Source organism: Phoenix dactylifera, unplaced genomic scaffold (assembly GCF_009389715.1).
Source record: "Phoenix dactylifera cultivar Barhee BC4 unplaced genomic scaffold, palm_55x_up_171113_PBpolish2nd_filt_p 001630F, whole genome shotgun sequence".
NCBI lineage: Eukaryota > Viridiplantae > Streptophyta > Magnoliopsida > Arecales > Arecaceae > Phoenix > Phoenix dactylifera.
The window spans coordinates 9,009-36,441 of record NW_024068935.1 but is presented as its reverse complement, the minus strand read 5'-3'; the positions used below and the strand labels follow the sequence as shown (position 1 = coordinate 36,441).

General features: G+C 38.3%; 1 protein-coding gene and 1 pseudogene across 1 annotated transcript; both read left to right on the top strand.

The window, feature by feature from the left end:
- Nucleotides 1–300: 300 nt before the first annotated feature.
- LOC103719368 (transcription factor GLABRA 3) lies at nucleotides 301–12,009 on the top strand. The gene is made up of 9 exons (XM_008808574.4): nucleotides 301–790; nucleotides 896–1,331; nucleotides 3,844–4,098; nucleotides 6,224–6,320; nucleotides 6,467–6,481; nucleotides 9,402–9,458; nucleotides 9,547–10,530; nucleotides 11,157–11,597; nucleotides 11,696–12,009. The coding sequence occupies exons 2-9, from the start codon at nucleotides 1,192–1,194 to the stop codon at nucleotides 11,765–11,767; spliced, it is 2,061 nt and encodes a 686-aa protein (XP_008806796.2). The 5' UTR covers nucleotides 301–790; nucleotides 896–1,191; the 3' UTR covers nucleotides 11,768–12,009.
- Nucleotides 12,010–12,137: 128 nt separating this feature from the next.
- On the top strand, nucleotides 12,138–17,486 carry LOC120108903 (annotated as a pseudogene).
- Nucleotides 17,487–27,433: the final 9,947 nt, after the last annotated feature.

Here is a 27,433-nt window from a genome sequence, read left to right as displayed (position 1 = left end):
TTTTTATTTTTGCAAATCAAACGTGTCCTTGAGGGGAAAGAGAGAGGGGGAAGAGAATTCCTTTCTTAATCCTTTTTATTTAAGGCAACGTTCCAGTTTCATTATCGCTTTTGGTCGCATTTGTCCATGCTGCCATTAATGAATTGCCTTTCTCATGTTCCAGTCAAGTTCTTTGAATAGTATGACGGGGGTAGAGGAAAATAGTTGGTTTCTTAATCCTTTTTATTAAGGGCAAGTTTCATTCTTGCTTTTGGTCACATGTCCATTCTGTCATCAATGAATTACCTTTGTCCTGTTCCAGACAATATCTTTGAATGGTATGACTCGAACATCCTGTCTATTTGATCTAACATTACACAATTTTTGTTCTCTACTTCCTAAATTCTTGCATGTGATGGAAGCCATGATATGAGCCCTGATATCTCCTTCTGGTCTGAGGAGGTGAGGGAGGGAGGGGGAGGGAGAAAGAGAGAGCTTGGTTGGTGAAAGTTTTTCAGTTCTACAAGCAAGAGTGCCGAGTCAGTCCAACACTGGGTCCTCTGACTGCTCTTTAGAACCAATTTATTTGTCCTTCTCCTGGTAGTGGTGGTGTTCCAACCTCCTTCCCAAGTTCAGGAACCTCTTACTCTATAATTTCTTTTTTTCTGTAGTCTTCGTGCTGGACTATCTTATGTTGACACTCTAATTTGTTTGTCTATAATATTTTTGTATCCAAATCTCTGAGCTAGATAGGCTATTCTATGAGAAAGAGAAGGGTGTCTTCCTAGTACTCCTACAAGGAAAGAGGCATGTAAGTTCTCACCTTTCTCTCTCTATGATCTAGATTTTTCAGAGCAATTGTCACTCTCCATTAAGCTCACCCAGCTTCTACCCTTTTTTTCACTGCACTTTGTAGTCTGAGCCCTGTCAGTACTTCCTGAGCCTAAAAGGTTTCTTGGCGTCTACCTGGACAAAAAGATATAGAATCGACGAGCCCATACAAGAGGTCTTCTTCTTATGATTATAGAGAACAGAGAACAGAGCCTATTTAAGTCATCTGTGGAGGGCTTGGCTTCCTTTCTCCTACCAGAATAGTAGTAATAATAATGAAAATTCTAAGGGACTCTCGTTTGAAATTTGGAATGCTTCTGCTGGTGCAAAAAGGTTAGAGAGGTTGGTATTTTTTGTGAGTTCTGAGTAGGGATCTTGGTTATGTGTCGAGCAATGGCAGCAGGCGCCCAAAACCTGGAAGAGCTGCAGGAGAAACACCTGAGGAAGCAGCTTGCTGCTACTGTCAGGAACATCCAGTGGAGTTATGCAATCTTTTGGTCCATCTCAACAAGGCAACAAGGGTATGGGAAAGATTCAACCTGAATATTCTGCTTCTTTTTTTTTGGTCGGTAAATATGCTGTTTTTTTAGTTTTTAAGCTCATCACTTTCGTTTACCGTATGGTTGTAGCTGTCTAAGTTAAGATGCATTAAGATTAAAATAGCCATCTCTCAGGCATTTATGCAGCAGTTTGTGGACCGAAAATGGTACCAGAATTTTTCAGAAAAGTTGGTTTTAAGGAGATGTCGCTGAAAAGATGCAGAACTGGTCCAATCTCATTTACTCTGCATTTGTTTAGATCATTGCCTTTATGACAGTTGAGTGGGTCAGGGGATGAAACTTGGACTCTCTGACTGCCACTCTGTTTCTGTCATGGTTATGATTGTTATGGTAGATCTATATTGTACTAACTGTGCTGTCTGTGAGCATTATAATGGAATCTGAAGAAGATATTATTGTTTATGATTGTTATGGTAGATCTAGATTGTACTAACTGTGCTGTCTGTGAGCATTATAATGGAATCTGAAGAAGATATTATTTTTTATGATTGTTATGGTAGATCTATATTGTACTAACTGTGCTGTCTGTGAGCATTATAATGAAATCTGAAGAAGATATTATTGTGTAAATTAGTTCTGATTTACCAAACATAAATTTTTATAGAATAGCTTTGGAGGATGTGCAAGGTGCCTTCATGAAGCAAGGATGAAATTGGCCATTAACTGTCTGTTAGAATGTCCCTTTTAAGAAAAAAAATCATAAGCGATGTAAAACTGTCCCTGAAAACAGGAGCTCACCCAAAATAGCTAGCCGAATGTATTTTTTGGGTTCCTTAGTTTTGTATAAGTACCCAAGATATCCTCGGCGAATAATCGATGTGGGACTAAACATACGCCCACATGGGTCGTCGTACACTTTTGTTGTTCAGAGCGCAACTCCTAACAACATATATATCCAATGCCATTATACTAGCTATCTGGTCGTAATTATAAAATATTTTCATGACATTCTGCATAACCGTAAATTTTAGATAATGTTTTTTTTGACTCTGCTATATTCATTCTAACCCTGTTCTGGAAGTTTTCATGTTAAGTCTTTGAAAATGTCTCTTTACTGAATACACCAAGATACATACTTTTTTTTGATGGAAGACCAATATGTGTTCTTATCTCAAGATTATGTTGCATATACCAAAGAATGTATTAAGTTCCATTGTGTGTGCATTGGTTCTTAGATGGTTTGCTAGCTTTCTGTTTTTGTTATATGTATTTAACTGGGAACTGCATAGTTTCTGAGAGGATGGATGTTCTACATTTTGTAGCTAGAACAATCTAAACCAACTATCCTTCCTTATATGTAATGCTGGATGTTATTATACAAATGACTGAACATAAAGTTGATTGCTACCACATCCTTGAAGCAATGTTGCAGATGTGCGAGTTAACTTCCCCAGAGTGCCTGTCCACAGTTCTATTGCTGACCTTAACATGTAGATAAATTTGATTCCATTGACATAAATAATGATCATGTTCCACTGACGGTACAATGCAAACTCTTTCACAGCCCACATATCAAATGATGACTTTTCTTCCTCGTAGAATTATACAATTCTTAGCTTGTCATCTAAGGAGCCACTGCACTCTGAAGGTAGATGCATATAATGTTTCTTTCTTGTTATATCCGACATTTTGTTACATGAATCAAACTGAAATTCCATCCTGTTAAAGACTTTCCATGGAAACACGCAAAAACAGCACTTTGTATACAGTAAAATTCTCTACAGGTTTATTTCCAAATAGACTGCCTTATCTCCCTAGAAATGCTAATCACTTTAGATAGATCCAAATCATCAGATGACTCTAAACAGACATGAAACATAATTTTTCGATATATTCCTGTTGACATTCAAGGAACAAGGAATTGTATGCTACATTTCTCCTTGTAGGATACGGCTTTTTATAAGTAGCATTAGCTAGATGGTAAAATTCTCTACCTGTTTACTTTCAAATGCACTGCCTCATCTCCATATAAATGCTCATCACTTAAGATAGACCATGTTCATCAGATGACTCTAAATGAGCATCAAATGTAATTTTTACAATGTAGTCCTTCTGACATGCAAGGGATAAGTCTACATTATATTTGTCCTTGTAGGATACTTCTTTCGATTATTAGCAGTAGCTGATAGGATCTCTTTCTTGTGGTTTTGTTTCACATGGAGATGTCTCTGTATCTTGATCATGTAAATCCAGCTGACATGCAAGGAATAAGTAAGCCTATGTCATATTTCTTCTTGTATGATACTGCTTTTGATTATTAGCATTAGCATGATAGATCTATTTCTTGTGGTTTTGTTTCATACAAAGTTATCTCTGTATCTTGATCATGTATTTTATTCATGTTTTTGGCATAACCTCTATGTAATGAAGGTGCCATTGTCATAGGATTACCATTTCTTTTTTTGCTTTTTACATGGATTTAAGTTGTGTCCTTCATTTTTGTATCTTTTTTCTTTATCTTGTTGGTTTGTAGGGTCTTAGCATGGAGTGATGGGTACTATAATGGTGATATAAAGACAAGGAAGACTACTCAACCAGTGGAGTTTAAAGCTGATCAAATGGGTCTCCAGAGAAGCGAGCAACTGAGAGAGCTATACGAGTCTCTTTCAGCAGGAGACGGCAATCAGCAGTCCAAAAGGCCTTTTGCCTCACTATCACCTGAAGATCTGACAGACACGGAGTGGTATTACCTGGTTTGCATGTCTTTCACATTCCGTCCAGGCCAAGGGTACCTTTCCTCTGAAAGCCTTAATCTAACTTTTCTACATCATAATGCTTGAATTCATTTTTTTGTTTATTTTTCACTGATTTCAATCCAACTGTGAAGGTTTTCTAGTTTGTTGTAAGAAATATTGAATAATACATAGTTTTTGCAATTATATACGAGTTTGGCCCATAATTCTTCTTCTTTGACAGCATGGACGTTTTGGGCGATGGTTTGATTATATATTCATGTGAAACATTTGCTGTTCAAAATAGAAAAAGATCATAAAAGATTCATTGTTTAGAGAAAGGTCCGCCGAACTGGTACCGGGACCCATACCAGTCGGCGCCCGGTGCAACTCGGTACTGGTTCAGTATCATACCAAACCGGTACCGGTAAAGCGTGCCATTTCACGGACTGGCGCACCTAATTTTTTTTTGAAGTTTTTAAAAAAAATTTAATTGGTAATCACTATTTTTGAACTTTTTCTATGAATTTATGTCTAATTTGGTGTTTTTTTAATGTTTTCTTATTTTTTTTAATGTTTCTAAGATTCCGGTTTAACCTATGTAATGCATCTTATTGCTTTAAAATGATAGTGTTATAGTGCTACAGTGCCAAAATATTTGGAACTGGGTTGACTCGGTGCAAATCGACCGGTTCGGGCACTTATTGGCCGGTTTCGGTCGGTCCGGAACCGAATGTAACAGGCGAACTGATCTGGTTTCACACTGAGTTAGTTCGGCACTGCCAGAATCGGGCGGTTTGGCCTGGTTCGGCAGTCCTTGGTTTAGACTACATACATTCTAGCTTCTTATAGTTGGTGAAATATTTATGTATTGATGCAACAGCTAATGTCAAAGGTCGAGTAAAAGTGGTGCTTGAGACTTGTTTCAGAAAAAAGAAAATATTAAATATATTGTGCAAATATAGATAATGTATTTTTATCTCATTCTCAACCTGCATGTAGGAACCATCTAATCTAAATCTCTCTCATTCACAGCAGTTGATTAAGATGCTAATCATTTCACGTAGTATTACATGACCTCATATAAGTTGCTCCTCCTAGTGGCATCATCTTGGCTATACTCTCCTAAGGGCTGGTTTGCCAACCGGGGCTGTGCATCGGGCCATTTCCAAAACTTAAAAGTCAGTGCTACCAAGCTAATTGAAAGTGCTTAATCAGAAAACTTAACATAAGAGATCCAATCCTTCAAGGATCATGATAATTGTCGAACACTGTCATGAATATGAAAAACTCTTGGAACATGTTTTGTTGAAGCATGCATAGAGAGAAACAAAGAGTATAACTGAATTGGGAGCAAATATTTATAAGAGCATAAACTCAAATGGCTCAAATTTTGAAGCCCTTGTATTGAGCTTTTTTGCAAGTCGCCATGTGGTTGAACATAAGCAACCCTCATTTTCTCTCTCTATTGGTGCAAAATACATGATTGACTACCTTTTGTGGATCCATAGTGATATAGATACCCTTTGGACCAACAATCAATTGTTTTGATGTTACTTGTGCATTGGGCAGGCACAAAATGAAGGTAACTGTAGAGCCAAGAGCAAAATATGTGATGGAGCATATAAATCATTTATGATCTACGCATCCTATAACATATACGGATCAAAATTCAGTAGGTCTTGATGTCTTTAAACCGTGGACTAAAAATTAAATAACCTTATTTTCTATTTAAAGCATCCAAAGTTCACTAACCTATGAAACATCTTATTTTTCATTTCATGACAACTTTCACATTGTTTATGATATTAATGATATTGATCAAAAATAGATTTCTTATCATGTATTTTGCATCAATAGGATTTGGGCTCTATCTTTCATGCGCTATCTCTCTCCCTCCCCTCCCACTTTAGAAGGCTTATTTTTTTTTTCCTTGCACCAGTTTTTCAAACTTATCTTCTGAATCATTTATAATTTGAGGCACAATATGATGCCTACCATTGTTGCTATTTTTTTCCTCTCAGATGTTCTACCTCTGAAAATTTCTTCAACATGATGTTTGCCTCCACTTCTTTGAATCCTCTGAAACTGTTATCTTTTGCTTGTTGCCATGCTTCCCTGTTGTTTTGAGCAAAGTTTTCCTTTCAAGATAGTATTTATTCTCTTTCATTTGTTGACCAGGTTGCCCGGTAAAGCCTTAGCAAGCAATCAGGATATCTGGTTGAGCAATGCTCAATTTGCAGACAGTAAAATATTTTCACGATCTCTTTTAGCAAAGGTTGGATTCTTTGACTATGTTTTTTCTTCAGATGTCTTAGTGCTGTTATAATGTCAATACTAACATATGAGTTGATTCTCTTACTCTCATCCAACATGTGATTTTCTGTTCATTGGTTGGGTTTGCATCACACATCATCATCTCAGAGTGCATCTATCCAGGTATGGTCTTTTTCTGTTGTTCTAGAAACCGTTATATGTCTATAATATTCTAAGCACAACTCCTCTTAACGTAACACATTCTGCTACTAATTTTACTTTGAAATAGCAAGCCTTGATACCTTACTATCCCTATAAATATATTTGTCGCATCGATGTTCCATTTGTGTCATAATTATTTTCTTTTCTTTTTCTGTTTTTCTTGTATGGAGGGAGAGTGGGAAAAATATTATTAAATAAAGAAATCTGGAAGTACACCCTCACAACGTAGGGGAATTGAGCAGGAAGAGCAAGAAGGGAACTAAGCTAAATACAATCATTAAGGTGGACACCAGTCAAAGCAACATAAAACTGAGAAAACATGAGAGAAAGGTAGAACCCTCTTATTTGATAATACCGTGCATAATTTCCTGGGAAGGCAAGCTAGTATATACCAAATACAATACACAAGCTCTTACCTAAGATGCTTGGTAGAGCACATTTAAAAGTTTTTGGCTCTTTAATTTGATTCTCATGAGGTCTTGTACAACCTTTGCTTTATATGCAGTTTGTCGATTCATACACACTCAATCAAGGATCATTGGACTGCAATCAAGTTCCTACTTCATTTTCTTCTGAAAACAACAACTTATTTTTGATTCATCCATCCAGCTTCAGTCCTCAAACTTCAATCCTTCACCAATGTAGATTGGAATGGATCTGCTAATGACCACTCTTCAATAAGCATTTAATGTGATTATGTAGGTCCAGATCTTGTCCATTCGAGTTTTAAAAAGCAACACACTGTTTCAAGATCCTCCATCAGATCAGCATACAAAAGCCTAGAGAATTCTGCCATAGAGTTATTCTGGATTTGATCTTGTCTGAGGGTATTTGCTTCACCGATATGATCCTTTGGTTCTGGGGAGTGAAAATATTGGTGCCTCATATTTGGCTGACAATCCAAGTTTTCATGCTAGAATGAAGCATTTCAAGATTGATTTTCACTTTGTTAGATAAGGGGCAAAGAACAAGCTGCTCATTGTCCATTTATATATCCACTCAAGCTCATATTGCTGGCCTTGTGCTGACAGGACTTGAATCAATTTGAATTACTCTCTGACAAGCTCACCATACAACAATCATCATTTTGCTTTGAGATGGCATATTTAGTCCAATCAAACAGTAACAATTTTCTAACTTTCTAACTCAAATCTGATCTAATCTATTATATAGATAGTTTCAGTTCATTAAATCTGAATCTGGGTTCAAAATTTTCATCATTATCATGTATTCAATTTGTATCTTTTTTGTGACAGAATTGTTATAAGTACAATGCTCAAGGAAAAATGCTATACCTCCACACTCCAGTCCCTGCTCAGTGCACCAGTCTTATGTGGAAGTAGGTGATTGGCTTTACGGTACATGGTGCCACCACCAAATGTTTTCACATCCCTGTGTACACCAATCTGGCTGCAACAGAGAATCAGGTGGCTGAGCGGGGAGTGGAGTGAGGAGGGGTAGCAGTACTTGTACTCAAGCTCTCCACCTAGAGTAATTAGGACAGCGTATTTTAAAATTCTGCTCACTGTCTTTCCATCTGGGTTTACGAAGCCATTTGTACATAGAGGGTTACACAGGAGCATCATATCACATCTAAGTGATTTCTAAATTTTTATAGAAGTAGAATGTTTTTACCACCATGTATCTGAGGAAAAAAAGGATGGATAAACTTGAAGACAACAAAATATTGATATACTAAATTCATTGTGCATTCTGTAGAGAGAACAGGAGGCATAAAAAAAATTATAGATCTTGCCCTTTGACTAACCATAGTCATCCAGCCTTTTCTCAACATATTTTGTCCATTTTTTGGTAGCAACAGATTTTTTCATTTAAATAAGAATAAATTTGGTAGCTGGGGCTTGCCCTTTTGGTCCCACCCCTCTGCTTAGCAACCAGAGATTCTGAGTTCAATTCCTGGAGTGTGCATCCTAAAAACTCTGGACGTGGGTAATTATAGTGCCGATGGGTTTCTTTTCTGTTCCTGAAAAACAGTTTCAAATTTGAAAGCCAATGAAACCAATAGCACTTGCATAATACCTTTAACTGATTATGTAACTCTAATAGAAATTGATGTCAGAATAGTGCAGTTGGAGATCATACAAATGTATTTTATAAGTGCTATTATCTATAACTTTAGAAAATTTTAGCTAAGTTTAAGAAAATGACTGTCAGAAAACAGTAGGAAGCAAGAAAGAAATGTAATCGGGCTGACAGAAAAAGGAGCCTCTCATTCCAAGGTTAGGTGACTCTTTCTTCTCCTTGTTATCATTACATTTTAACAAGAAGTCCCTAAATAAGTATATGAAATTCCAAGCTATTTAATACTCTTTTTATCATGAGAAAATTTTTGTGCATTGTTATATCTAGAAAATTTAATTGTTTAAGTATCCATTATGGATATTAGTAACAAGACATCCCAACACAACCAATCCTTTGTTTCCAATGTGGACTGAATCAAGACTAGTCATTCAATCTTTTTATTATTTCAATTTTTTGGATGATGGAATATATATTTCTTCGTGCCCCCCCCCTCTTCCCTTCAAATCAAGATAACTGGTACATGCCTTCATTGGAGCGCGCACACAGTTTATTGAGTCACTAAAAGATTCTTAAGCTATTCATCTTTATTTTTTCAGTTTGATCATGACTGGTTGTGAGGAGTGTATATTGTAGTTGCCTTTGATGAAATACTTTAAATTCAACATTAAACTAATCTAATATTTATTATTTATTTTGTAATTTTTTGCTAATTAGAAACTTTTGCCATTGCCAAATTTATCTTGAATCTCAAAATCCTCTTTGTATGACAAGGTAAAATAGTAGTTTAAAATTTTATAGAATTCATGTTTACTACCATTCTCTGCATCTTAAAATGCAGACTGTGGTGTGTATTCCCTTCATGGACGGTGTGCTAGAGCTGGGTACAACTGAACCGGTATGTTCATTATGATTCATATATGTGGATATAAATAAAACCATTTATTCTGTTAACTAGTTGTGAATCTTTTTTTAATCATTTTAAGGTTTTGGAGGATTCGGCTCTCATACAGCAAGTCACAAATTCATTCTGGGAGTTGCCTATCCCTGTTTGCTCCGAGCAATCTGTATCCAGTCCTCCATTGGCTGAAAAGGATGAAGACATCTTGTGCCCTAATCTTGAATGTGAAATTGTTGATACGATGATTTTGGGGGAACACAACTTAGTGCCTGATTGTCAGGCCCCTTTGGAGAGTGGGTCCCCAGCTTTCCCTTTTGGTAGTCATTCTTATGCCTCTGACAAAGAAAATGAGCTAATCCAGGATAAGGTCGAGGAATTGCAGGCAAGTATCTGCGAAGAACCGAAAATAGATTCTCCTCATGACAGTTCAAATGAGTGTTGTCCCAATCAGCAAGCTAATAATAATTCTTTTAGAATTGAGAGGCTGAATAGTGCATCTCAAGTACATAATGGGCAGTTGATGGATGATGAGTTCAGCAATGGTTTACATGGTTCTTTGAATTCAAGTGACTGTATATCGCAGTCCTTTGTGAATCCTCAAAGGGTCCTCTCTTCTCCAATGGGTGAGCGAATAAAGAATAATGTCCTCGATAGCCTTCAGGAGGAAGATTTTACAAAGCTGATCTCACTGGATCTTCAGGGTGAAAAGTCACACTATACAAAGACCATTGCTGCCATCCTAAGGAACTCCAAGCAGCTGGAGTCAATAACATGCTTTCCTTGTGGTTCTCATGAATCCAGTTTTGTGGTTTGGAAGCGAAGTTTGAACACTCCAAAACCACTCTCCGCCATTTCACAGAAGCTGGTGAAGAAGATTTTGGTTGATACTGTATGGATGCATGGTGGCCTGCCACTGAAACCCCAAGAGGAAAATGGGCTTCGGAACAAAGTTTGGAAATTAGAAGGAGATGATGCTAATGCTAGTCATGTGTTGTCAGAGAGGAGGAGGAGAGAAAAGCTAAATGAGAAATTCCTCGTTCTCAGATCACTGGTTCCTTCTCTTAGCAAGGTAACTGGAATTGCAGTTTTTTTAAGCTCTTAGTGCCATTGCCCATCTTCATGGCAGGGTGATGTAAAAACACAGCCTGATAAGATTATTTCCTTGGAGGATCTGGGAAGGCTTGTTTTAAGTTTTTTCATTGGAGATGGCAACTAGAATTACATACTTTTATAGAATATATATTACCTGTTATGTTAGTCTAAGAATTGTGTCACTAGATGTGATTTCAATTTGAAAATCATTTTCACATCATTCGTATGAAGATTAAGGAGAATATTGTTAGAAAAAAATTAATTTTTGACGATAATTGAATAATCTTTTGTAGTTGTCTGCATAGTTTGTCATTTTTTTAGACCTGAATTTAGGAAATGTGACAGCCTCGTACTTTAATACGTATCAGAATTTCAGAAAGATTGTTAAGAACCCATGAGTTCTGTTATGTTTTATTTACTGGAACTATTGGTCATCTATTTGCTTTTAACTTTTATTTATTTATTTGAGAAATTTGGAACTATTGGTCTTATGGTGGTTCTTTTTCTCTCTCTTAGAATTCTATCTTAATGTTAAATCTTTTTTCTTAGAGAAATAAATGTTGAATCATTGTAATTCTTCATAGGACTACCTGTTTCTCTCAGGTTGACAAAGCATCCATCCTTGGTGACACAATAGAGTATCTGAAAGAGCTTCAGAGAAAAGTAGAGGAATTGGATTCTCGCGGAGAGTTAGGTGAGTTTGAAGCAAGAGGAACAAGGAAGCATCCTGACATATCAGAGAGGACATCTGACAATTATGGCAACAAGGAGATTGCGAATGGCAGAAAGCCTAGTGCAACCAAGAGGAAGGCTTGTGATATCGAGGAAGCAGAGGTCGAACATCATTTGTTTCTATCAAAGGATGGTCCACTTGACGTTAATGTTACTGTGATTGAGAAAGAGGTTCTCATAGAGATGCACTGTCCCTGGAGGGAATGTTTGCTTCTTGAGATAGTTGATGCGGCAAGCAGCCTCCATTTGGATCCTTTCTCTGTGCAGTCATCCACTGTTGATGACAATCTTGCAGTGACAATAAAAGCTAAGGTTTGGTTCACTTGATCGTAATTCCTGGTGGATCTCTCTCTCTCTCTCTCTCTCTCTGGTCTACTAACTAGTTTTCTTGCTTTTGAACTTGACTGCAGTTTAGGGGTTCAGTTGTAGCATCGCCAGGAATGATCAAGCGGGCACTTCAGAGAGTTGTAGGTAAATGTTGAGAATAGTTATTGCTCGCCAGCAAGGAATGACCAATGTCCGTAAATCTTGAGCTTGTAGAACTCGTTTAAAATTCTGATGAGCCGTGAGAACATATTCTAGTCAACATGTAAAAGTGACTTTTGTGCAGTCTCTTCGAGCTGTTTTATTAGTAACTACTCTCTACTCTTCTCCTTGATGATTTTAGCCACTATATTTCCCTGGACATGATCATGTTTACCATGCGTTCTAAAACATGGTGTTTGATTTAATCTGATATAGTCATCTGCATGCGGTATAGTTTCAAACTTGTCTCTGGCTTTGAAAGGGCTAAAATAACTTCTCCATGTATAGCCTAAAAGAATGCAAAGTATTCTACACCTTAAACTTCTTATGGCCTTGTCACTGACAAATTCCATTCAGGTCTCTACGTACATTTGTGATGCAGAAATGTTTATGCTCTCACAATATGTATTAAACGAAAGAAACTTGTCGAACTTCTGCTGAAATTGTAGCAGTGTTAAACTGGAAATATTGTTCTATCAGCATAAATTATCTGGTATTCCCTACTGGGCATATATGGTTTTTATTAACTTCATCATAGAATCACCAGGTGAAATTGTCTCTATATCGAATTTGTGGATCATGAGGGTTAATGTTACCATTCTGTTTCAAGAATTTTATATTTTGGTTATTGCTTTGTTCTTGGTATGTTTCCACAGGAAGAGATGCCTCCATAATTGGTATCTGGAGAAGGTGAAAGGAACTTGGAAGCGTTCTCCTTCTGAGAGTGTAGGGAATGTTAATGTTAGGCCAGTCATCATATGGTTTGCATTTCCCTGTCGAAGATCCCGGAGATGTATTGTTATTAATAATCTGTTTTTGACCAGCAATTCTCCGTGTTTGTGTCCTCGACATGAGGTCGGTGTGCTGCCCGGCAAACATGATTTTTTCGAACAAATGCACGGTAAATTTGAGAAAAAAAGGTTATAAAGTTGGAGGTAATCTTGCTGTGTACTTTCAAATCAGCCACTATTGTAAGGAAAGATTCTGGCTTTATTGGGCTGAAGTCAGCTGGGCCACGGAGAAGCTAGAATAGAGGATCGCGATCGTGTTTCACTACTCCGTTTTCGTCGAAGCAGTGAGGCTACAGGCCGTCGAACTCTTTGACTACACGGAGAGTTAGAACGGCCGCTGGCCATCTCGTGGAGCTTATCCGCCCACGGATCGTGGGCGGTGCAACGACCCAAGCTCCGATCTGTTTTGCTCCGTGAGTAAGCTGACCGGTGACCACTCTCCTCCTTGTAAATCCCCAAAGCAAAACCAAAAGGAAGCCCGCGCGATGTCTTCTAGGTCGCCCTCCTCCTCACCGTAAATCCTTAGTCTGCCGTAGATCTCTCCACCTCCAGCTTCGTTCGAGATCCTTTCGATCGGTAGTGGAGTTTTCGTGTACTTTCCTGGAGATTGGAGAGATGGATTTGGCTCGTGGTCTGCTACAATCGAATGCCTTTAATCATGGTGTTGGTTTGAGTTCTGGGACACTGAATTCTTGGCTTAGGAATAGAAGAAGCAGTTATAATTTTCTTGGAGAAACTAGGATTTACTATTAATCATATTCTTTGAGGAGCAGAAAGGGTGGATCTGTTGGTGGTTGTATGATGCTAAGTAGAGCTTGTGGGGGAGATTTTGGTAGGTTCCTTCGTCTCTCTCGGCAGCAGAGATCTTTGGATTTTAATATCTTTAACCCTCGAAAACTTTCGAAGGCATTATTTTTGTTCCAGTGCCAGAAAAAAAAAAAAAGATTCTTTAGCATATGTTGATGGTAACAGTCAAGATATTAGAAAAGAAACTGAAAGCTCTTCAAGGGATGAGCAAAAGCATCCGCACGAGGGTAGGGGTGTAGGATCCAAATCTGCTGTAGAGCCAAACGATTCAGGGGAGGATTCAAAGGAGACCGACCTATCAACTGGAGGATCTGAGGGAAGTGCTACAAAAAGCACTCAAGGAACTGGAAGTCGCTCGACTTAACAGTACAATGTCTGAAGAAAAAGCGCAAAGGATATCAGAATCGGCAATATCCTTAAAGGATGAAGCAGAAAGTGCCCGGAGAGATGTTACTTCTGCTGTTTCTACCATTCAGGAGATTGATAATGAAGAGAGTATTGCTAAAGAAGCTGTACAGAAAGCCACCATGGCACTTTCCATGGCTGAAGCTAGGCTGCAGTTAGCAATAGGAGCTTTGGGTTCCAAAATGGAACAAGAAGAATCACCTGAAACTTCTATGCAGAATAATGAGGAAGAAGAACTCTCGTTTGCCCAGGATGTGGGCTGCCGACTTCAGCCCCATTCTTCTTTTAGGAAGAGCCGGAACAGAGAATCGCGATGGCGATTCTCTCCGACTCCTCCGGGGACAAACGGGGCAAGGGCGCCACGGGTTCCCAGGATGTGGGCTGCCGACTTCAGTCCCATTCTTCTTTTGGGAAGAGCCGGAACAGAGGATCGCGATGGCGATCCTCTCGGGCTCCTCCGGGGACAAACGGGGCAAGGGCGCCGCGGGTATCCCGCGGCACCCCCCTCCAGTCAATCCGCGGCCAACCACGGCCGCGGATTTCGCTCGACCGCCGCGATTTTCGCGGCGGAGAGTCGTTACGGAGAGGGGGGGGGGTGGGTTGATAAAAACCCCCCATTTTCTCCTCAATCGGTCACCTCCGAGCCCCCTCTTCCTCCTCCTCCCTCCTTCCCTCCTTCTCTTTTCCTTGGTGATCGGCATGCCCTCCCGTCCGATCAACCGTCCGAAGCCCCTTCATGGGCCATCCCCTGTTCCAAGATTTGTTTTGGCCGTCGGAAAGCCCCACCACCGTCGCCGCCACTTGACCACCGGACTGAGCCACCTGCGGTCGGGATCCGCCGCCTCCATCGACCGCTGGTAAGCTCCTTCTTTGGCTCTTCGTTCCATAGCCATTTATCCTTGATTTTTTCCTTTGTTTTGGCCCCAAACCGAGACCATGCTCGGTTGTCTTCATGCCTGTCGCCGCAGCGACCGCCGGCCGCCGTTGCGGTCGGCTGGCCGTCGACCGGGCGAAGGCCCCCCCCGGCCACCTAGGCCGGCCACCCAGGCCGGCCACCTCGCCGATCCCCCTTCCTCTTCCGTTCTCCCATCTCCCCTGTCCGTGGGGAGCTCGGTGAGGAAGAAGGCCCATTGTGGGCCGTGAGCACTATGATGGGCCGTCGGGCCCTGTTCACTGCAGGCCCAACTTGGGCCCAATTCAGTCCGGTTGGGCCTAGTTGGGCAGTACCTTTGTGGGCCCAACTTGAGCCCAGATTAGTCCGGTTGGGCCTAGTTGGGCAGTACCTTTGTGGGCCCAACTTGGGCCCAGTTCAGTTCCGAGCCCGGAACCCGAACTCGGAACCCGAAACCCGAACCCATTTGGCCAATAAATGGAATTTTGCAGTTAAGCCCTTGGCAGTATATTATTTTAAAAAAGGGTCTTCTGTAATTTGTATTTGATCCCTATAGGAAAGATTTATTACATAAAGGTCCCCAACTATATTTGTTTGGTCCCTTTACTCAAGCTTTATACAAAATAGTACTATATAATTAGGTATTGTCCCCTGAAATGAAATTTTATAAATAAAATAATTAGAGACCAACTTTGGGGGCTCTGTTGGGCCGAGTCCAGTAGTATTATTTTTGGATTTTGCTTAGCTCTAAAATTTACAAAGAAATTAATTAAATGTTAACAGGTGAACCTAATTCGCCTACCTGAAGTAGGAATTAAGCGAGAAGAGGTAAGTAACTTAATACTTCAAGTGTGATTTCCAAATTGTTTGATAAACTGATTAAGTTTCGACATATATTTTGTATTCAATAAAATGGGTCAGGCATGTTAAATTTTATTTGAAAATCATGTTATATGCTTTGAAATCCGTGAAATATGATGGTACAGTTTATGAAATCTATTTTTATATATATGCATTCTCAGCATGGCTATAATCTGTTATGTTCTGTTCTGACCCCGCCAATGAGGATTCTACGTTGGACCTGTTGACTTGTAATCTGTGAGGAACCGGTTTCGACACCGCGCCACCAGTGATTAGAATAGTAGTTTCTAGACATCGTTGCCACCGGTGACTAACTATAGTGGTTTCTGGCACTCTGTGCAACCTATGCCACTGGGTTACGTGGCCGTAGCCTATCATGTTCAGATTCTGATATTAGAGTTTTCGAAAAAATGATAATAAGTTTTGAAAACAGCCAAATGATGTTATTTATAATTTATTTCAGACATTATCCTGTATTTTGATCTGATATACTCTGACCTCACTTTGGGGTATTTGTTGCTTACTGGGCTAGTATAGCTCATTATTTTATTTTATCTGTTTTTCAGATCCAGAGGCTTGATCACACGGGATTGGAGAGTGCGTTAGATTTTCCAATGATTTCTTCGGTTATTGGCATTTTAGTTAGATTAGTTTGGACTTTTGAATTATGTTAGCAAATGTTAGTTTGGAATTTTGTAAGACTGTTTTTGAATAACTTTAATTATTTATGTCAATTTTAAGCATATGTGATTATCCTCAAATAAGTTTTGAACATCTGTGATTGCTCTGATATGTTTCGATGCCTTGCATGCCTGTGCAGCCCACCGTGCGGGCATGCGGCGTCTGCCGCGCCTCGGGCTCGGTGCGTGATACAGGAAGAGATTGAGGATTGTCAGGCATGCTTGGCAAAGTTTGAGCCAGAATTGAGACAAACTCAAGCCAAGAAAGGAGAACTACAGAAGAGTTGCTGAGAAGGTTCAGTTGAATGCTTTAAAGGCTGAGGAGGATGTGGCTAATATAATGCACCTGGCTGAACAGGCAGTGGCTTGTGAACTGGAAACTACTCAGCGTGTGAATGATGCAGAGCTTGCATTTCGGAGAGCTGAGAAGGCCAATGTTTCTGCTAATGCTGCGGAGCAGCAAGCTGTGTCTTCCCAAGAGCAGCTAAACAATGAAGAACCTCCTGTTCTGGAGGAGGCGAGCAAGGATGCTGGAGGTGATATTACTACTGAGGGAAATGAGAAGATTGAAGATAATTTATTGGCTGGAGGTATAGCTGTTAGAAACATTGAAGAACTTAAATCATCTGATGACATTGATGGTCAAGAGAATGGGAAGTTGAGTTTGGATTCTTAAGGAGTAGAGGCTGATAAGGTGGAAAAGTCGAAGAATGTCTCACGGGCAAAGAAGCAGGACATACAATAAATCGAAGGACCTGACCAAGGACAGTTCTTCGCCTCTAATTGCCCCCAAAGCATTGTTAAATAAATCATCTCGATTCTTTTCTGCATCATTCTTTTCTTTTAAGGCAGAAGGAAAACAAGTCACACCTGCATCGGTCTTCCATGGGCTTATTATTTCTGCAAGGAATCATGCACCCAACCTGGTTCTTGGAATAGTGTTTCTTGGGATAGGGGTTTTCTTTCTTAATAATCGAGCAGAAAAAAATTCTCATTTGCTTTGTCAGCCAGATATGGTTACTGGCATTGAAGAAGTTGCTTCAACTGCAAAGCCTGTCGTTGGAGCAATAAAGAGGATTCCAAAAAGATTAAGAAAACTTATTGAGCTCTTACCTTAGGAAGATATAAAAAGTAGAAGAAGCTTCCCTTTTTGATGTGCTATGGTTACTTTCTGGTCAATGTTGTATTTGTACCAATATTTCACAAAATACCTAGAGGTGCACCTAACTCGTCCAACTGAAGTGAGATTTTTGAAGCAAAAAAAATAAGTAACTTAATATTTCAAAGTATGTTTTTTAAATTATTTAACAAAATAATTTATTAGTTGATTAAATTTTGATATATATTTTGTACTTAGTTAAACGAGTCAGGCATGTTAATAATTATTTTAAAATTATGTTATATGTTATGAAATCAGAAAAATGTGACTAAAAAAATTATGAAAAATTATTTTGTATATATGTATGTATTCTCAGCATGGCTATAATCTGTTTTGGCCTTGCCGAGATTATTCGTTGGCTGTATCAACTTGTACATGAAGGAAACTAGGTTCGACACCACACCACCAGTGATTAGGATAGTGAATTTGGACATCGTTGCCACCGGTGATTAATAATAGTAAATTTGGACACTGTTGCTGGTTAATAATAGTGGATTTGGCACTTTGTGCAACCTATGTCACAGGGTTACGTGGCTATAGCCTATTTATGTTGGAATTCTGGTATCAGAGTTTTCTGAAAATGCTTAATAAATTTCAAAAAAAAAATGTTTATTTGTGATTTATTTTTTATTCATTAATTTGTGCTTTTATTAAATATCTGGCATGCTTTGACACCGCTCTAAAATATTATATTGCTTACTGGGATAGTATAGCTCATTATCATATTTTTCAGTTTTTCAGATCCAGATGCATAGACACCTGATTGCTTGGAACTTGGGGAGTGTGCTAAATTTTCTGATAATTCCTTCAGTTATTGACATTTTAGATAGACTAGTTAGAGTATTTGATTTATGTTGACATATGGTAATTTGAAACTTTAGAAGATTGCTTTGAATAAATTATTGACTAAAAAAATTCAAGAATTTGTTATTGCTTTGATATGTTTTGTTGCCTTGCAAACCTGTACGGTCCGCCGTGTAGGCGTGCGGCATTCGTCGCACTCGGGGATCGGTGCGTGACAACTACTGCACGCTTCAAATCACCCACATCACCAACATCACATCCTTTGGCATTGAAACCAAAAATGCATCTTAATTATTAAGCATGGAAGATTGGAATAGTTAGAATTGGGAGGACCAGCCTTTGAGTAGTTAGACTGCTCGCAATGATTATAGGGTAATAACTCATATTCCTCCTATGACCAATGAACTCATTGCAAGGCCTCACATACGATCAATGAACTAAAATTTCTTTTACATACACGAAGGGGAAAAAAAATAAAAATAAAAAAAGTAACATCCAATGTGCTATGCTTGTGTAACTCATTGTGGTCTACCTTATAGGAAGTCACAGTCTGATGATAAAGTCTCTAGTCGTTCATAGATATGCAAGGCATTCTATTTATTAAATCTTCTTTTCTCCGTGTCTCACTTGATGTAACGAGCCCTAGTGGGCTTTCAGTGTGAGAAGAAGGATCTGTCCCATGCATATATACAAAGGAAAAAGCTTATGTGATACCTTGGACTGGGCCCAGTCCACTTGACTGGCCCAGCCACCTAACTAGGGCCTCGCGTGTGTCGCACGTGAGGGGATGGAGTCTTCTTCCTCCCCGATTGCGATGAATTGAGAGTTCATCGCGATCCGGATCTCGACCAGATAAGGCTTGAGATTAGTTATTTAAGATCTCCTTCCCTTCTCTTTCGAATTCACCTAATATTAAGCCATCAATTCTGAGCCCTTCCTTCGACCTTCTCCCTTGTCTTGTCATCGGAAGGACTTCTTAGGAACCCTCACCGGATTGAGGTAAGCACTCTCCTTTCTTCTTCCTTTCTCTCTTCTCTAATTGTAGGATGATTGGCCTTGATTTGGCCGAACCGCCTTTTGTCGCCATCGGAGCTCGCCACCACAGCCACACTTGAATCCCATTGAGGAGGTAGGAAAAGATCGACTCCCCTATTTTGAAGAAGAAGAGAGTCTCTTTCTTCTTTCTCTCTCCTCTTTTCTCTCTCTTACTAGACTTTCTCTCTCTTCCCCATCCTCTCTCTCTTGTTTTCCTCTCTAATGAACTTTCTCTCTCTGGAGATGTTGGATCTAGATATGGCATCTCTTTCCGTGATTTTGGATAAACCCTATGAACAGTTCTGATCCATGGTCGGCGAGCGGCGCGCCATCCTCCACCTGGATCTTTTCTAGATATTGTTAGAATTACTCTCCATGATTTCTATCTAACCTCGATCTCTATCTAAACCCCAGTATCCTAGTGCGAGTATGATCATATGAATTCCGCTTTGATCGGGCCGACTAGGGTGCTAGGTTCCATTACTACTCGATCAGCTCTATCCTTCTTCATTCTTAAAGAGCATGAAGCCCTATCTCTCTTTGTTCGGGTTCCATTTGACTCTATTGTAAAGGCTCTGAACTGCCTAGGTACTCGGTTAGTAGATCGACCCATTACTTCATTCCCAACTAGATCTTTTAAAATTTGGCCACTATTTATCTTTACCTGACCAACTGAATTCTTTTTGTTCGGACTGACCTGGGTAGTCGGGCACTATCATCTTACCGACCTGATTTGGACACATGAGGCCATTTTTTAATAGTATTTTAATTTTTGACTTCGCTTAGCTTCTGATATGATGATGAAATTAATAATATTTTAATAATATTAAAATAGGTGCTCCTGACCTGTCTAACTGAAGTAAAATTTAATTAGTTGATTAAATTTAATTCTTCAAAGTGTGTTTTCTAATTTTTTGGTAAAATAATAATTAGTTGATTAAATTTAATTAAGATATCTATTTTATACTTAGTTAAACGGGTTAGGCATATTAACATTATGATTATTTTAAAATATATTATGTGCTATGTTATAAAATCTAAAAAATGTAACTGGGCAAATTATAAAAAATCTGTTTTATATGTATTCTTAGCACGACTATAATTTGGCCATGCCAATGAGGATTATATGTAACTAGTTTCGACACCACACCATCGGTGATTAGAATAGTAGTATTTGGCACCGTACCATTAGTGGTTAATAATAGTGGTGTTTGATACTTTGTGCATTCTGACCCACACTGCTAGGTTATGTGGCCATAGCCTATTTATGTTAGATTTTTAGTACTAGTTTATAAAATAATAATAAATTGTAAAAGAGAAATATACATTATTGAGGAATGATTCATCTTCTAGTCATTTTTTTATGCATTAACTAATTATTTGACATGCTTTGACCCCACTTTGGAGTGTTATGTTGCTTACTCTGTTAGTGTAGTTCATTATTATATATATATATATATATTAGATTTAGATGCATGATTGCTCGAAATTTAGGAAGTACACTAGATCTTTTGAAGATACCTTCAGTTATTATCATTTTTGTTAGACTAGTTAAAATATTTTATTTGATAGTTAGCTCATGTTGACTTATGTCACTCTGGAACAATTGACTATGAGAATGATTTTGTTTAGATTTTGATTAAATTATTCAAAGAATTATTATTATTGCTTTAAGATTATTATGACTTAATCTATAGCCTTGTATGCTCGCATGGTCTAGCTTGCAGGTATGCGGCGTCTATTCCGCTTTGGGTTTGGGCATGGCAGATTTAGTGGTATCCGAGTTTAGGTTTAAGATCACTAGGGTTCATGATAAATTATGGCGGAAATAGTGGTATTAGAACCTAGGTTTTAGGATTCTTAGGGTTTGTCGGAAAGATTTAGAGATGGGTAAAAATTAGACAACGAGACAAATATTTTTGTTTGCTTTCGTTATTGATAAATTTGTCATCTTATTGAAATGCTTATTGAAATCAGAATGCTAACTAGCTATGCTCATAGCCAAAGTGTACATAAACTATTTTGGGAGCTTTCTCGGAGGAGCAATTTGTGTTTCAAGTTATGATTACTTGGATTTTGACTAAAATTAAGTGAAGGAGTATTATTCATTGAATATTATCGTGAATTGTAATTATTATTAGTTATATAAGGGAATTTGGAAGTTCAACTTGATATGGGGGTATCTTGTGATATTACTTCTAGCTTGAAGTTAATTATTTTGGTGACAAGTTAGGATCTATTCATAAGAAGTTGTTTAAGATTTGAGCTATGAAAGATTTTTTTTACAATACCTAATTGAAATATTCTTCGAGGTTTGAACATGTATGTGGATTATGAATGAAACTCTTATATAAAAGAAAAATATGGTTGGGGATATTGCAAATAGGTCTATTTTCTTATTAAAAAATAGATTTTATTGGAGATTGTAAAGATTCATCTTGGTGGAATCATTAATAATTTTAATTATCATCTTTGGATCCAAATAATAGATCTTATTTATATCTATCGGAGACTATGTGATGTATATGAAACTTCAATTCAAAGTTTGGATTTATAAGTTGATCTAGGATCTTTTTGTCAACATTGTTGAGGCTGCTGATAAAATCTAGATTTGTATAAAAAATTAGAATTTAGAGGCTTACATGGTTATGATGGAAGATTTCTGATAAATGCTAAAGATCTCAATAAAGAAAACTCTAGAAGAGATGAATGAGTCAGTTTTACTCATTTGTGTTGATTTAAAGCCTCCTAATTTGGTGGAGCATTGAGAAAATTCTTGTAATTGCTTCTACTTGCAGAAATTTGACTTAGAATCTTTTAGTTCAATTGACAAGAGAATTAAGATTTAATTCATGTTTAGATAATAGTAACTAGCCTATATGATGGTTTGGAATTTATCATTTGACTCGAGGGTTAATCTAGATGGATGTGTTTGAGGTAAATTAAAAGATGAGAATCAAAAGTTTTTTTTTGGGCTTTATCTAAAAATTGAAATTTTGGATCCCTTTAGTAATACAAGCAGTATTTTGATCAAAAGTTATTAGTAAATTCAAAAAAATTTGGTGGTTTGAATTAGAGTGCACAGCAAAAATATAGTGGACTGAATTTTTTCTTTTATAAGTTGGACAGAAGTATTATCTCTTTGATTTGGTGAGTTTTAATAACAAGAGACTTGATATGTTTCCTTGTAAAGTAGGATTTTCTTGATAAACGAAAAAAAAATGTTTTGATTCTTTGATATTGCTATTCTATCTTAGGTTCTCCAATTTTATCTCATGCTAAGAAAATTCTTAGATCTGGAATAATGGATTATCGATTTTTGCTCATAGATCTAGAATATTTTGGTGTAGACCTCTTTCCTCCAAAATTTGAAGCTTAAACTTCTTCAATTCATATCAGCCCTCTATCTGATTGAAAGAAAATGAGGTTATCTATCGACCTTGATGAATATTCTACTAGGGGTGGATTTGAGTTGTCCATGATATAATCTTGGGATAGATCAATTAATCACGAGCAGTTGATACTTTGGCAAAGACACTTGATGTTCTTATCCAGAATTAAGACGTTGATTTTCGTTTATAAAAGAGAAGTTTTCTTTACATCATCTACAAAAAGAATCAAGTCTGAAGGTGCTGGAACTTATTCTTATGATAAGAATTAAAGATTAAGTTGTATCGATCAGTAGAATTGCTGAAAACTTGAGGATGAGATTAGCACTATGTATCTCTAACTTTTTGACAGTGCAAGAAAAGAAAATTTTGTGGATGAATTTCTTTTTAGAGGGGAGAATATGAGAGCCTGGACTGGGCCCAGTCCACTTGACCAGCCCAGCCACCTAACTAGGGCCTCACGTGTCGCAAGTGAGGGCATCGGGAAGAAGACTCCATTCCTCCCCGATCGTGATGAATCGGAAGTTCATCATGATCCGGAGATTGATCGAATAAGGTAGGATCAATTATTTAAGATCCCCTTCTCTTCTTCGAATTCACCCATGATTAAGCCATCAATTCCAAGCCCTTCCTCTAACCTTCTCCCTCGTCTTGTTACCAGAAGAGTCGCTGGAACCATCACCAGACCGAGGTAAGCACTTCCCTTTCTTCTTCCTTTCTCTATTCTCTTGTTGTAGGATGATTGGCCTCGATTTGGATTGCAAATCACTGAAATCCGCCAGAAACAGTCAGAGTCTTCTTCCTCCACGATCGTTGGCCCTTGCTCGCTGCTGTCGGCCCTTGCTCGCCGCTGTCGGCCGCCGAGGTTGGCCAAGCTGCCTCCTGTCATTGTCGGGGCACGCCACCACAGCCGCCCCTAGGTCCCATCGAGGAGGGAGAGATGGACTCCCCTATTTTGGAGAAGAGAGAGTCTCTCTTCTCTCTCTTCTCTCTCTCTCTCCTCTTTTCTCTCTTTGCTGGACTTTCTCTCTCTACGAGACCTTCTCTCTCTTCCCCAACCTTTCTCTCTTGTTTCTCTCTCTAATGAACTTTTTCACTCTAGAGATGTGGGATCCATATGTGGTACCTCTCTTTGTGATTTTGGATCAACCTTGTGAGGGCCCTAATCCATGGTCGGCGGGCAGTGCGCCATCCCCCACCTTGGCCTTTTTTGGATATTGTTAGAATTGGTCATCCTGATCTCTATCTAAACCACTATATTCTAGTGCGAGTGTGGTCAGATAAATTCCACTTTGATCAGGCTGACTGGGGTCTCGGGCACTTACCGCTCGAACAACCCTATCCTTCTTCATTCTTATCGAGCATGAAGCCCTGTCTCTCTTTGTTTAGGTCCTAGTTGACTTCATTGTGAAGGCCTGAACTGCCCAAGAACTTGGGCGGTAGATCGGCCCATTACTTCCTCCTCAACTAGATCTTTTAAAATTTGGCCACTATTGATCTTCACCTGACCAGTTGAATTTTTTTTGCTCGAACCGACCTAGACAGTCAGGCACTATCACCTGACTGACCTAATTTTTCAATAATATTTTAATTTTTAACTTCGTTTAGCTTCTAAGATGATGATGAAATTAATAATATTTTAATGATGATGCTCTTGACCCGTCTAACTGAAGTAAAAATTTTGAAGCGAAAAGAGGTAATTAATCTAATGCTTCAAACTATGTTTTTCAAATTTTTGATAAGATCATAATCTATTGATTAAATTTAATTAAGATATTTATTTTATACTTATTTTAAAATATATTATGTGCTATGTTATAAAATCTAAAAAATGTGACTAGGCAAATCATAAAAAAATCTGTATTATATGTATTCTTAGCACGACAATAATCTAGCCCTGCTAATGGAGATTACTCGTTGATCTTGTTGACTTGTAATCTATGAACAACTAGTTTCGACATCGCACCATCGATGATTAGAATAGTGGTATTTGGATACTGTACCACTAGTGGTTAATAATAGTAGTAGTTGGCACTTTGTGCATTCTAACCCATACCACTGGGTTATGTGGCCATAGCCTATTGATGTTGGATTTCTGGTACCAGTTTATGAAAATAATAATAAATTAAAAAAAATATGCATTATTGAGAAATGATTCATTTTCTAGTCAATATTTTATGCTCTAACTAATTATTTGGCATGCTCTGACCCCACTTTGGGGTGTTATATTGTTTACTGTGCTAGTGTAGTTCATTATTATATTTTTCTATTTTTAGATCTAGATGCATGATTGCTCGGAACTGGAGAAGTGTACTAGATCTTCTGAGAATGCCTTCAGTTATTATCGTTTTAGTCAAATTAGTTAGAATATTTTATTTGATAGTTAGCATATGTTGACTTATGTCACTCTGAAATAATTGACTATGAGAACGATTTTGTTTAGATCTTAATTATATTAGTTTTCGAGGATCGAAGAATTATTATTATTGCTTTGAGATTATTATGACTTGATCTGTAGCCTTGCATGATTGTATATAGTCCGCTTTGTAGGTATGCAGCATCTGTTTCGCTCTAGGTTCGGGGTGTAACAGCTTAACTTAAAGAGTCACTGCACTCAGCTGTGTATTGTCATGGCATCCTTTGATTAGTGCAAGGCATCTGAAAGACTTTTTTTGAGTGATTTTTCTGAGTTACTGCAGAATTACTTATATATATGGACTTCTCATAAATCTTGCTCAAGATAAATAATTAACTTGTTTGCTTGGTCCACTCTGCATGTTAAACGATGTTGGCCACAATGGAAGACATCCATTATCATGGTAACTAATCTCATGAATTTGACCTAGAAAGGTATCACCAACAGATCACTCTTCCAGAATTAAGTGCCATTGACTATAAGCCACTTGACATCCTAACTAGGCTAACCATTGAGGCAAATAACTCTGCAAAATTCCATTGCTTTTCTTCTTCTCTTAACCATATTTCCTTCAATTCTCTGCATATCTTTGGTAGCATAACTTTCTTGGTTTTGATCACTCGTGTATTTTCGCACTCGCCCGAGGAGCAAGTCCTTGCCCACCACGACTGATTTATGTAATGTGAATTGTAATAATTATCTCAAAAAAGAATGTGAATTTTCGACGATCGTAAGACATGATTCCATGCAAAACATGTTTTACTTAAAGAGGGAGAGACTTTGTTAGTCATAATACTTGTTTTTCGGTTTCAAAACCAACCATCCTTAGAAACCAAGTTTTTCAAAAAGCAAGCAAGCATCTAAATAAAGCTCATCTAGTTTAGGTTGTGTAGACCTATGTTTAATAAAAGTTGGCAATCAAACAGCCCTTGAACCTCAAAGCTCTCGATCTAGTACCGAGTTGCCAAACTTCCTACTTTCTTGGTCCCATGAACTGCAAGTAGCAAACAACGTTGCCAATATGCTAAGCCAGGGGCCTCCCCCATGCCTGCCGGCTCCACACATTAGGTTGAGTAGACCTATGTTTAATAAAAGTTGGCAATCAAACAGCCCTTGAACCTCAAAGCTCTCGATCTAGTACCAAGTTGCCAAACTTCCTACTTTCTTGGTCCCATGAATTGCAAGTAGCAAACAACGTTGCCAATATGCTAAGCCAGGGTCCTCCCCCATGCCTGCCTGCTCCACACATGGAACGAATTCAACTTGCATGCATTCAGTTTGAAAGGATGCCTCCACCTTGACCAGCATAAGAAACCTTTTAGTAATCAACCAACCAACCAACCACTCATTTATCAACCATTCTTAATGCCTCGTGAAACACTTGTAGCCCAAGTGAGAGGCTCGTCACCAACTCATTCCCGGGAAGTGAGGGCCTGACCAAAGAATTTTCCTTGGTTTGGCTGCTTGAATAAATCAGAGCACTAATTCTGAAAGGCAAGTAGATGAGACAAGTTGCGTTGGCCTACAGACATTATCTGGGGCCTAACTTCCTCTAAGCATATATTTAATTCTCCATTTTGGTGCATTGGAAGTCTCCGTTGCCATCCATGCAGAAACCCTGGCTCTCTTGCTTTATATGATTGGCTTCTACTATCTTCATTCTCAAGTGAAGAAATTTTAAGGCACCCCAAACAAATAGGCATAGACTACATGTTCATCTCCCATGCCAGCCTGGGATGCCAGTCCGCTGATGGGCACATGGCAGGATCCTATTGGCCAAATTAGCTGTTTGCCGGTCCCACTTCGACGGTCCGGTCATTAACGACAAATGTCTGGCGAAATGCAGTGATGACAGCCATAATTTTACTCACAAACAGTGTTTTGGAAAAACAGAGTGGTTGAATCTAAACTAAGCACCTCCACAGGTTGGTCTTATCTATGAGCTTGTGAACAAAGTAGGTTTACTTTAAAAACCCACTATGATCTACATACTCCCACGTCGATAATTATATATGGAAGAGTAATAGCAACTGACTACGCCAATAGTCTGATCGATCAGATTAAGTTTTGTAGACAAAGCTCTCGCATATTGTACTTGTACTCAATTTGCAATAAAAAAATGTATTGTTGCATCAAATAAACAAGTATATAAACTATTTGGAACCAGGAACCTTGGACATCTGCCATTTCTTTAGAAGACTAGTTCAACTTGGTTGTTCAGTCAAGTATACATTTCAAGCAAAAGGCTGATATAAATCTAATATTAATCTTGCCAGATATTATTCCAGACAATTTCAGTAATACAGCTCCAACAACTATACTGATTACAAGAAGTGTATCATCAGATGATAGAACGTTTCATAAGATTATGATATTTTTATGGA